Raw genomic sequence first — 13060 nt, forward strand, 5'->3', positions numbered from 1 at the left:
AGGAACGAGTTCATGAAGAACTTACTGGAGTACAAAAACGTCGAGCTCTAACGAAGCAAGTAGCTTTGCTACAGTAACGAGGAGCTAGCCCCCCCCCCCCCCCCCCGCACACACACACACACAAACGCACAGACAGACAGACAGAGAGAGGGAGTCTGGATCCGGCCCTGCTGCACAGTAGGAACGCACTGAGGGTTGCGGGCCCGCTTCTACGAACACAAATAAAATAGCTTTGCTGGTGCTCTACGACCGAATAGTGTTGATGATAGTGGCGTGTGTCCTCACTACTGTCGAAGCGTCCGAGGACAACACAGATGAATTTCCTCAACTTTCGTGCAAGGGTACGTGCATGCCGTGCAAGCTTCCCACGCCGATTTCACCAACTCCATTTCTCGAGATTTCGACGGGTTGGCTCTAATGTCCTATGGGAGCCTCTAAAGGGTGTACTCCACCGTGTCTTGTGCTCGATTCCACCTAGGCCACATAGTGGGTTTCCTACGACGGTTTTCTAATTTGCATAGTTCCTTACTGCACCGCAATGGCGCTACGGATGCAGTCAACAATTCAATATGGCGCCGTCTTGTTTGGGTGATTTTGTTTTCCCGTTACAATATTTCTGATTGCGTCGTTGCCTTTCCGTGCAAGCCGCTGCTGTTCACTGCATCGCAATTTCAACGATGATACTATGAGAGTAAAGTGAAAGGTTAGTTGCCGTTGACCTAACTTTGGAGTTACAGGCCCGGATGACGAGGAACTGACGAGGAACCTATTTGAGGCGTACATATTTTATGCGGGTCATTGTATTTTAAACTGCAAGAAATACAGGGATTTCAGATAAAATATTGAAGAGTGTAGCAGAGGTGTTGCTTGAAGTCTTCATGCCACTAGTAGTTCACTTGTTAGAACAGCCTTGATCTTGTTGACGGTGTATGCACCATCTGTGTCAACGTTATTCCGGTTTTCGCCGAGGTGTACTTAGTTTATGGTGCCATTTCCACAGCTTTCCGAAGCGACTGCAATCCCGCAATCATGGCGAATAGAAAAGACCCCAAGGAATCTCTAAGCGGTGAGTCAACACAGACGCTTCGTTGGTGATACGTCGAGCTGACACTTGCTTCTTATCTCAGCTTTAGAAAAGAAGTTGATGACGAACCTGTTTGAAAACGGGAAGGCATCCGTGTTTTCCAAGCCGCTTACGAGCCAGAAGAGTTTTACACCGAAATGTGCGCCGTCATCGAATTCTACTCAAGTTCAGCACATGCACAAACTACCAAGTGAGTATGCGACAGCGAACGTTTTCGTTTTCAGTGCAGTCAGTCCCTCTGTCACGTAATTTTTTTTGCTTCTCAGCTTAGCGTAAGGCGAAAATTAACATTTTGTCTTGTCCACACAGGGTTCCCTGCCTGGTGCCACTGTGCGTACGTGCCTGCACATTACCGCAACATAGAAAAGCTTGTTTCTGGTCCCGGCGGTATCGACGGACAGTGTGTGTCGTCACTCTTACTGTCGTCAGGTCTTCCAAATCCAGTGCTGGGAAAAATATGGGAGCTATGCAGCAGAACAATCTCGGGGTCGTTCACGCAGCAGGAGCTGTACGCAGCCCTGGCTCTTGTTGCAGTCGTTCAGGTTAGTTGTACAGTGCAGCAGGCTTTTTCAAAATCTCTCAACAAAGGTATCCGAAAATTTGAAAAATAACTAATATAAGGTGAATAAAAAGTTCGACAAAGTTGTTGGCGATTGATGGCAATTAAGACTGTTTCTGCTTTATGTTTGTGCTTAGCTCTTCGGCGAATCTCCGAAACAAGTATTTACAAATCCGAAAAGTTCTCACAGTGCTTCACGAACATTTCCGCAGGCCGGTTACCCGCCAGCACTGGAGGTTCTGTTCCAGCTACCCCAACCTCCACTTCCAGCCTTTCTACAGCAACAGCCCATAAGCTCTACCACTGTGTCACCCGCGCATTGCACTCCTGACACCACCACTACATGGCGCCACTATCCCGTGCCTCCAAACATGCATCCTCCCCCGGTCAGCCTTCCGCAGGACCCTCAGCGTGCAACACTGACGCAGGCTTCCACTTTCGGTGGCCCGCAGAAGAATACAACGAGACATCCCGCTGCATTTGTTCCTTCAGCGACTGCATGTCAGAGTTCGACCTCGTTGGTAGACACGCCCTCGTCCACAACGAAGGTCGAAACTTCGTACCCGCAGCCGCAGTTCGCGGACGCTCCTCCGAGACCTGCAGTTTGGTGTAGTGAAGTGACAAAACCTGATCCTGCGTGCGGTGTTCAACCAGTTCGGCTTGATACAAGTGTACTTATGCCATCCGTATCCGGTCAAGGTTCAAGTCTTGCTTCTCAGGACTCCAAGATTGGCAACTTTGGTAAGGTTGTTTTCCTTTTGCTTAATGATTTTCGACGGCATCTTAAGCTGATGTGCTTTTTCATTTATGGAATACACGTAAATCTTCTTAGTTTGGGAGCATGCTGGCATGTTACATACGTTTCCTTCTGCCTTCTCTGCAGTCTTTTTATCGCCGCGTGTTGATCGTACGAGAAATCCCTGTCTAGATTCAATACTCACGGTGGAAACCATTTAGAGCCGTACAGTATACAGTCATATGTACGATAAAGTTATCTCGTTGATGACATTAACAAACTATGAATTCAGTTCAATGTATATCTCAATACTGCACGTAGAAAATCTCTCGACCAATTCGTACGTTTTTATCGGACACTCGGGAAAACTACTATCGTGCTTGCACAGAGAATGAGTTTGTTTCTCGTATATGCCGTTTTCTTGTCGTTTCCTGCATTACATTTTTGGTTTACCCCACGACGCATGGAGTCTTCAAATCAAAATTGTACTGTCACGCTCTGGTGCAAAATCATACCGTTGATAATATATTTGGGAGGGGAAACAAGGGTGAAACCACCCTCCCCCATGTAAAGTCCCCATAGAACCCCTCCCGAAATATTGTTCTGGCTGCGCCACTGCTGTCATGAGTGCACGATAGAGACAGCGCAAGTACTTGAAACAGGTGTCGTTGATTGACAACTGTCATCAATCAAGGTCGTAGTTGACACAAGCGTTGTTGCGGCTGCTTTCAAGACTGTAGTGCCAGAGATTGCAAGCACTGATGGGATCGGACTAGAATAACCTGAACCTATAACGTTGTAAGAATCATTAAAACACATTGAGCAGGAAAACATTATGTTGAGCAAGATGGACTTCTTGACGAGACACTTTCACAACTTTATGATGTCGAGCATATTGTCATCGGCACTGCCCTACACTTCTCAAAGCGGGCTACACAAACACAAAGTTAGATTTTGGCAGTCATATTCAGCTTCTCTGTTTTCGCTAGTGTATTTGCATATCTACGAAGAGATGCCAAGTTATTTAGCAGGTGTAGCTAGCTTTGCCATTATGATATCGTCGTTACACTTACCCTCACAAACAGCAGATGAAACATTGCTGCAGAACACAGTCAGTTACTGTATTTATGATTTTATCGCCTGTACCAAAAAATATTTTTCAAATTTGAGACTGGAGTTGCGCATGAAGTATTTGTGACAGACTACCCTTCTTACACAGATGATTTTGCTGATGACTTTGATGACTTCATGTCAGCCACCACCACCGCTACCACATCAACTACGAACGACAGCAAGGACCCTTTTGAAACGGGGAATTTTGTGACTGATCCAAGAGAGGCAGGAGATTTCGGAGGAAGCCTCCCGGACACAAAAGGGGGAACTAATGTTGTGATGCCTTCAGGAGACAGTTTAGCCATAGATTTTAAGGGACTGGGTGTTGCCCCAACGGAATCGAATTCTTTATCAGCCTTAACCAACCTAGATGTCAAGTGTGTGTCTTCCAAGAAACCGAGGTCTTCCTTGCCTAAAACGGGAAAGTTGACGGTGAAGAACATGGCAAACTCAAAACCATTCCAGTTCAAGATCGACATCTCGGCGATTACGTCGAAGAAGATCGACACCACAAAGCCGTCCGAAGCGAAAGTGAACGATGCAGAAAAGGCGGGAGTTCCTGAGGATTTCTGTGACTTTCCTGGTGGCGCGGTACCTCCGCCTGTTGAAGACGACTTTGCTGACTTTCAGCAGGCGTTTCCCGACACAAGGGTCGCGGAAGATGAGGGTGTTGCGAAGTGCACGGAGGATAGGTACAGTGTGTTTAAAGAATTAGCAAATGATACCATGATACAATGGAGTGAACCAGCGGGCGAAGATAAGGATAAGGACGACTGGCCCGCTGGAGCAAACAGCGATGCTTCACAGACTGGTGAGTATGGCTGTTCGGTTGTTGGGTTCGAGTCAGGTTAAAACAGGTAATTCATTATTCGTGTACAGGCAGAACGAATCACCTCTAAGAGTAAATGTCATGACTACATCCTTTAGTTTGAGTGATATGTCGCGTGAAAGAAAAAAAAACAACAAAAAATACGCAAGACAATTGGAACATCAGTTCCCCCCCTCTTTTTTTCTCGTTTGAGTCTCATCGTGTGCTATTTGTTCATTTCAGTGTCACCTCGTCTTTTCCCCAAACATAGGGCTATGCTTCTCGCATCGAGTATAATTGACTCTTACGGTTTCAGCGTTTATGTTTTATGAAAATTGGGGGAGCAGAAACTGGGTTTTACTTCAGGAGATGTATAATCTGGCAATATCGGGTAGAAAAAGAGATTTTGGGATGGAGAAAAGTACCACGTTTCAGATATGCACGACATGCCAAGCGGCTGCGTTAAATGGGCAGTGCATAGTGCCCGTATTGGTGGCTGAATTTTCACTTTGGCGAGCTCGTTTTCAGGATCTTTATGGTTTTGTCCCAACAGGCGATGACGCAAATCGGACTAAAAATTGGTTTCACTGGATTTCACCCTAAAACAATGCTCTCAATATACGCAAGCCTGCTTGCACACTACTCCTTGTCTTCACCACTGATGACTTTTCCATATTGGAACATGCCTGTTTTGAAACGGCCCAGCATCGATATTCATTAAGTCGTACAAAATGGTAACTTACAACTTCAGTATTTTTCACTTTTTTTTTTTTCCTCTACACTTTGCTTTTGAACAGGTGCTGTAACAGTTCAAGGTGGTCTTTTCGCCGAAACAGACGACAACGACGAGGACTTTGGCGACTTCTGCCATGTCATTGTCCCTCCTCCTGTTTCACCAGCTCAGAGTACACCGATGAGGTCTACTGAAGAGCCGGACTTTTTCGAAATTTCTAGTCACACCCCTGAGCAGGTCCGGAGAAGCAATCCGTCCCAGGACACCCTCTCTCTCGGTGACCGACTCTCCGTGTACAGCCTAGAGCTTGGGGGACGTAATGGGTCGTCGCCAAGCCATCACGGCTCGGTGCTCAGCTTGGAATTCAGAATGGGAAACAGCGACGGGACAGACGACGACGAAAGTCCCCGGATGGGATCAGACGACGGGGGCGGTGTTTCGGCTTCTGCTGATGAAACGGCTTCTGTGGGTTAGTATAATTTGTAGAGGGGACGATAAAGAACGTCTTTTGCTTTGCTGTTGGTTAATTTATTTGTTGTTATTGTTAGTGGCAATCAGGGAATGTCAGAAGTGAGTCAAGTACAGTCAGCACAAATGATAAAAAGAATAAAACATTGAAACTATGATAACAAAACATGGCCATGTTCTGTTATCGTACAAGCTTTCATGCAGTGGTCTGCATAGGTTGTGACTGTTCTTGGAGACTTGTCCCCTACAGTGGTTCACTGATCTAAGCTTAATATATTATATGTTGAGCTTCCTACACATTGCTGTAACTGACGTACATACATTACATCTGACTGTTACAGATATACCGTCTGACACACTAGAAGAAACCAGTCACTTCCAGGCCTGCCAACCTGCCCTTGTCCTAGACAAATATAGCTTTATACGCGAGGTTAACCAAGTGAGTATACATATGCAGCATCGTGATCTTTTCTCTTAAGCTCGGTTTTGTTTGTTTCATGTGTTACGACGTGAAATAATATTTTCTTTCAAGCAACCTACCGAGGAAGGTGATTGCGTTGACAAGTGGATTTGCTGTCTACGAGGCATTCTGGAAATAATACAAAGAGCAAATTCTTTCTTTGGACGTGAATCCAGCAGTCAGGTCTGCCGAGAGGCGCTCGAAACGGAGGAAGGAGCAAATTATGTGAAAAGTGAGTATAGTACTTGCATTAATGCGCTTCCAATTCACGTTGCGCATGTCCGTTGAAAATCAGTAAACTGAGCTGAGAATGGCTGTTCATTGTACACTGTGCGGCGATTTGTCGGGGTTCTTGAATCTCATTTGCCTACGTTGGAGTTGGCACTAAGTTCCACTAAGGTCATAAAGGGGGAGCTGGCTGTCAAGTAATCGCAGAGACGTTTATAGAGACAGTTTGGCCATTAGGAGGACCCTAACTTAAAGCGCGTCCACGAAGCTGTCGACCAGCTAGCGGACAGCATCAATGTGGCGCGGACTAGATGGCTGATAAGCGGATTCGGCTCGGATTCAGGCTTTTTGGGCGGCGCAACGAAACACTCTGATGTCAAAATAGGCTCCACCCACGGGGCGGCAAAAGATCAGAGAATGGCCAAACTCTCCCTACAAGTGGCTCTGAGTAATTGGTGCTCCTGTCTGTTGGAGTCTGTTGGACTGCAGAGGGATAAAATAAATCAGTATTAGAAGAAGTAAACCCACATTGCTCATTGGGAAGACAAGGGCTACAACTGAATTTAAAATGCTTTGGCTTCATAATCATAAGTGATACTGAAGCGGTGCGACAGAAAAATGTTTCTGTTCGAATATGCTTTGCTGATGCAGTATCTGTGCTCGCTTGTACGATTATAATATGTTGTGCGCAGATATAACGGAGGTCTATAAAGTTTGCCAGAGGATTAAACTGTCCTCTAAACTCACTGGAAAGCAGTCGGAAACGTTGGAGAAGCTCTGCTTAGATATCCAGTCTATATGGGAGGACGTCGCGTCCTTCCTGGAGAACTCTTGCCTTTTTGTAAGTACATCTCCCGTTTTTACGACCCCGTTCTTACGACTGACGACGATGACGTCGCAATCCTTTCGCAGTCGATACCAGTGTTGCCGGAGGTCGACACAAAATGGATGCCGAACCTGGACGACTCTTCCAAGGCATGCGGCATCTGTTTACTGCACGTGGACAATCCAGAAATGATGACGTCGAAGTTGACGTACGGCGCGCGCCAATATCACGCGCCTTGTGCCAACCTATGGGTGAATTGCATCAACTCGCTCTTGCCAGCCATTCCATATCCAGACTTGCTCTAGGGGTTGCAAGAAAAAAAACAAAAAAGAGATGGGTTGTTATATATAGATGTGTCTTGCCACTTACATTCTTTTAAAATTTATTCTGCCATACGGCCGAAGCAACCCGACAAAATGTACTTTGAGTGATAGGGCACGAGACTTATGCATATAGTTTTTTTGCAAGCAATTTCGAAGTGGCACGAATCAGAGTGCCACGTTAACATTCCATGTATAGGTACACGTTTATGTACTAGTAGAGCGATGATACAATTGTGCAGTGCGTAAGCGTGGGTGAATGATACCCTCCGGAACAGGAAAAAGAAAAAGTTGTACATAGGCTCGAAGTAGCGTAAATATTTTACCGGTCTACGTGCCGAATATTACAAACGTGGTTCCGCACTGCATGTACCGATATGTATTTCTTATCTGCCCCAGTTTACGGTGATCTAACATTATTTATCAGTTGCATCATGGACGGTGTGGATAGAAACCCTAGCAGAGTTTTAAAATAAAGAGGAAAGCATTATTGAAACATTGCATGAAGTCTTACCTTTTTTTGTGGTGTTTTATATCATATCCAATCATGTACTGCTGAATTAGAGAGACGTCATGCAAGATACGGTGACCTGCTACACCAATCACATTATATCAACTGTCCCCTCTACCTCTATACTGAGCCCTTGCATGTAAAACCTGGTGCGCAGGTTTGCATAGACATAAATGAGAAATATCTGCCCAATATAACTGGGGTCTAGCTGTCTCAACCCCTTTAGAAATACGAGTCCAGAAACACGCGCAATTTCTTTTTTTTTTTTTTTCAATGGTTACTGATATTGCAGGAAATCGCCATGCAAAGTAATTCAGAGTAAGCATAAGTAAATTATTCATACTTCAGTTTTTTTTTTCCCCTTTCTTTGATCAGTGGCACACAGATTCGAGGCAAAAGTTGTTAGTACTGTTGTTGTACAGGCTTTGGTCGATTTTTTCCGAGTCTCAAACGCTTTCGCCATTTCAAAACCGAAACCTTCAGATCATACGCACTTTTTCAATGTCTTTCGCCGAATGTAATTTTGCGTGCGCATGTCCGCACACACCTCGCTGTCGGTAAGTGCGCTACTCGTACAACCTGCGGAGGCCAGAAGGCTGTCGCTTTGACTTGACCCACGTTTCAACTTGCGGGAAGGGGTTTTGGCTAGCACTGCGCGCCGCCGCCGCCGCCGTCCGTAATGCAGGAACACGCCGGTAGGTGTCTCGCTATCCGCGGATGCGCCCGCTGTGCACGTTGTGCTCTGTTTTTTATTTTAAAGAAACGATAAGTGAGTAGGTCCGTCAGTGTTTGCGGCGATCACTGAAACAAAATAAAGGGTCGTGGTTTGTCTCAAAAATTTGTAAAGCACGAGAGCCAACTCTTCCTACTGGCCCCACGAGCTTTCCCATAGAGCCGAAACCTCCGAAACTTATTTGCCCCAGTTGTGTTACAGTTTGTTCACAAGTAACTTTTTTTTTTCTTCCTTTCGGTCATTACCGGTTTTCGACTCTGCAGAAATATGCCGCTCATAACGAGCGTTCTATAGGACATATGCTGAAGTCTTCACAAGTATTAGTTGGATTTTCGTTCAGAAGTATAGTTGACTTGGCAAGCACGGGAGTTCATCGCTGTGACCTCTCGCCGCATATGATAGCAGAAACAAATTTAAACAACTTCGAACCTTGTCCAGGGGGTACGGACAAGCTATAACGATCCCGCTTATAACGCGTTATTGCGTGTATAACGAACAAACTGCGAACGATCTCAAAAAGTTACTGCGACTTACATTTGCGAGACACACTTTAATTATAAATAAGTGGCCGGAGAAATGTGTAGCCCTACGGAACGGACATAAAATTGCTCGTAGGCCCAGCGTTTCACTCAGTGAGGCCTGTTCACATGACATCACGCGGCATGTCCTTCTACTGTGACTCCTGTGCTAGCAATATGTTTTTTCCAATATCACGTGACCAAACATGACGTCACTGCACAAGCCTCATTGAGGCTTGTGTGAATGCGCATGCCGTGAGTTATTGCGGTATGCGTGCAAGTACGAGAGAAAATTGAAAAAAAAAAAAAAAACACACGCTGGGGGGGGGGGGGGGGGGGGCTGCCTCATTCGGAGCGCAGTAAGCCTCCTGTGACGCTTCCCCATGTTCTCCCATGTCATGCGGCTCCAAGGCGCGCAAAGGCTGCGCGTGATATGTCATGTGCACAGGCCTCATTGAGTGAAACAACTCATGACGCGTCAGGCGTGGAACGTTGAAGGCATGGGAGCAATGTGGTCAGGAATCACGCTGCTCGTGAAGATTTGCGCGTCCTAAGAAGAAGAAGAAGAAGCAAAAAACAAAAACAAAACGCGGCAATAAGAACAAACGTACACTATTCTAGCCCGCCATACGTACACGCAGAATAACAAAGAGAGAGAGAGACAGGGAGAGAGAGGGAAAAAAAAAAGAATGAATGAAACGAAACTCCCGTATGTAACTCCTCGGGGATGTTTCGGTTGCGTGATATTTGGAATGTTCATGTTCGACACATATTGGTCCCATGCCTACGCGTAAATGTAATTTTCGGTTCGCACGCATTACTCATATACTCGTGCTTTTAGGCTCATCTGTTTTCGGTTTGAATTCATAATATCGTTTTTTTGTTTTTCGTTTTTAAGTAAAAAAAGAAAAAAATCATCCTCACCGATTGTGTTATTTGGAGGAAGAAATTCGGTAAAGCGTGAAATGTGAGGCTGCGTACGTTTGCGTGCTCTGATAGTAAAGGACCTTGCGATGGGCCTTGATGTCGCGGAGTCCTAACTAACGCTGCATCGACCGCGACACGTATCAGCCTTGAGTACGAGAAGACGGATGTGGGCTCACTAAATGACAGGCAGTTTCATTGCACCTAAAGGCGTTGTATCTATATAGTCCATTTATACAGCCTTCAATGTTTGCCCCATGTATAGGGCGATATCACTTCCATGAATTGTGGACGCTCTTGCAACATCCAAATGGATTGACCCGCAGTACTGCAATATGGCTGTCACGCCGAACGCTCACTTTTTTTTTACACAACGACGTGTCACAAAACTCAGTGACACAGCGACAACGAGGCTTTTTTTTGTATAACCGAGAATTTAAGTTTTTTTTTTTCTATTTTATAAGTAGGGTTCGGCGTTTTCGGGTTTATTCGAAAAAACGTCGAAAAACAAACGCCGGTGATTTTCTTCATTATTCGGTTTTAACCGAAAAACACCGAATACAAAATGAATATTCAAAGAAAGATTAGGGTGATTAATCGCTGCACGCGTTAAATTTAATACACACACCACACAAAAAATGAGCTCTGTTTTGACCACCGACTGTTTTGACTGTTTTGACCACCGCTTCGCTGTGGAGCAGTGTATAAAGTGTTCCTTTTGTGATGTCTCACAGGGGCTAATTTTGTATCGTGTTTTTGTTTTAAGGCTGCGCTGAGACGCACAGTTTTGAAACTACGTTGCGATTCATATTCGCCGATAAGTGCAGCAGGGTAAACCACGTGCATACCAGAAAAGTCACCGAAAAACGTCGATTTCGCGAAAATAAATAAACACCGAAAAACGTGCGCCGAGTCCGTCCTAAAATAAAAACCGAAATCGCGGAACCCTGTGAATAGGGTACCATATAATGTAAGTGCTCTAATTAATTAGTCAGCAAATCAGCATAAGTTAAATTAAAAGTCAACGAAGTAAATTCTTCGCCCCAAAACTTGCGGATCTATGCAACGGAGAGAAAGAACCATCCGGAACATTTCTTTCTCGCCTCTTTTTCTCGCAGTGACGTCGCAGTGATAAACACGTTAACTCTTCTTTTTACTCCACGTTGGCGCCGCGAATCAACTGTTGCTATGAATGACGTGTACACGTACACGGAGTATTCGATGACAGCAGAGAGGAAGAGTGCGAGACACGTGGTTACTAAGCGTCACGGGCCGACTTCAGCGGAGACTGTGCCAACATCGGTGTGGAAAAGACTGCCCCCCCCCCAAAAAAAAACAAAGAAGAAAAAAAAAATGACTCGGCACAACCTGAGGCAGCACAGCAAGTGGTAGCGTATTCGAACCGGGATCCGGAAAAATCGTCCCCGGAGAAAATGTCACCCGGAAGGAACGTCTCCGAAGAAATCGTCCCCGGTGGGAACCTAGGTTAGAACCGGGTCCTAGGTTAGTTTTCAGAGGTTAGGTTAGTTCAAGCTTGTTTTTGACAGTTCACCATGCGGTTCAGGGGGGCTACCCACGCGCCGTTTGACGAAAACTACTTTTCTTGATACTTTTCCTGCGGGGACGATTTCTCCGGGGGACTTTTTTTTCGGGGACGATTTTTCCTACACCCTTCGAACCTAGCACCTCCCCGGTCTTCAGCATATAGTGACGAAGCCACTCGTAAATAAATAAATAAATAAAAGTAGTGTTTTTTTTGGGGGGGGGGGACGAGATACATCGTCGCAACCCTCGGACCCCTTTAGGGAGTAAGCGTACAGAAGTTTATTCTAAGTGTAGTGACTACTTGCAGTGCTAGGGAGTAAATTTCAGGGACGACGGGGTCTCAATATACTCGTATTTTTCTTGGACTACCAACGAACGAATGTTGTATCAACTAGGATGGATGACTTCGCGTTCTTCGAAATTTCCGGGTGGCTTCGGAACCGACGGGTATTTTTTTTCAATTTTTTTTCTCTCGGGTGGAAGTTTTGGAAAACGGCAACCCTCGTTAAGATGCAGGACTTTGGCAGAGGCGCTGCGAGAAGACAAAATATCGGGTCAGACAGCATAGTCCATGGAACAGACCCATTTTGTGATATGTTTAGTCTGTTCCGGTTGTTTGTTTTTTCAGCCCTTGTGTACCAACAAAAGAGAGTCCGTTGGCAAACTCCCCCTTACGTATGCGTGAAAGGTAAAGAGGGGCTTCGCTCGTCGTCGTGCCAAGTGTGTTTCGAGGCTCGACCCAGACACGCGTTACCGGCGGTTACTTCCGACAGTTGACTGCGGAGTTTATCGCGGTGGGATCGGTGGGATCCAGTGGAGCCGTTGCTTCAAATACGGACGTGAATCATCGCGCTGTTGGGAACCTCAATCGGAACACGGAGTCAGAGAATGAAAAAAAAAAAAAGAAAAACAGCAATGCAGGAAAAAGCGGAAAGGACGATATGACGGAAACTGCAACCTCTCTCTGCTTCTATTTTCCTTGCGGGATTTTTTTAAAAATTTCGCGTTAGCGCCGCGAAGCAACTGTGGCTATGAGCGGCGTACAGACGTGGACAGATGGAGAGAGGACAGCAGGAAGGAGTGGGGGACAGGGGAGGTTAGTGTGCGTCCTGGGCCGACTTCAGGGGGAACTGTGCCGACATTCGTCTGAAAAGTCTTCGGAAAACCCAGGGAAAACCTGAGACGGCACAGTCGGTGGTAGGATTCGAACCCACCACCTGCCAGTCTTCAGAATGACCTTGGCCATGCCGTTGGTCTCGCGGAATCTAAAACTATATTAATATTCTTCTGTTGTAGGACTTCCTGTATGCTTTACAGGACGGCTGGTGCAAAGAATCAATAAAAGAAAGGTGCCCAATGTTAATAGAGAGCTTTAGAGGTGCTTTTAGGTGTTTAGGTGGTTTAGAGAGCTTTAGAAGTGTAGCTTACGGAATCGCCTTGCGTACGCGAGGAAGTAGCGTGTTAATTCTGCGCATACTGAGTGTGCACCCGCTA

General features: G+C 45.8%; 1 protein-coding gene across 1 annotated transcript; it reads left to right on the top strand.

Annotated features, from left to right (window-relative positions):
• The first annotated feature begins 540 nt into the window (after positions 1 to 540).
• Positions 541 to 7836, top strand: LOC135390856 (synergin gamma-like). The gene is made up of 11 exons (XM_064620797.1): positions 541 to 703; positions 1001 to 1066; positions 1128 to 1274; positions 1394 to 1626; positions 1856 to 2384; positions 3599 to 4303; positions 5098 to 5502; positions 5843 to 5940; positions 6034 to 6193; positions 6882 to 7030; positions 7102 to 7836. The coding sequence occupies exons 2-11, from the start codon at positions 1030 to 1032 to the stop codon at positions 7318 to 7320; spliced, it is 2682 nt and encodes an 893-aa protein (XP_064476867.1). The 5' UTR covers positions 541 to 703; positions 1001 to 1029; the 3' UTR covers positions 7321 to 7836.
• The last annotated feature ends 5224 nt before the right edge of the window (positions 7837 to 13060 follow it).

The sequence above is a fragment of the Ornithodoros turicata genome, chromosome 4, assembly GCF_037126465.1.
Source record: "Ornithodoros turicata isolate Travis chromosome 4, ASM3712646v1, whole genome shotgun sequence".
NCBI classification, from domain to species: domain Eukaryota; kingdom Metazoa; phylum Arthropoda; class Arachnida; order Ixodida; family Argasidae; genus Ornithodoros; species Ornithodoros turicata.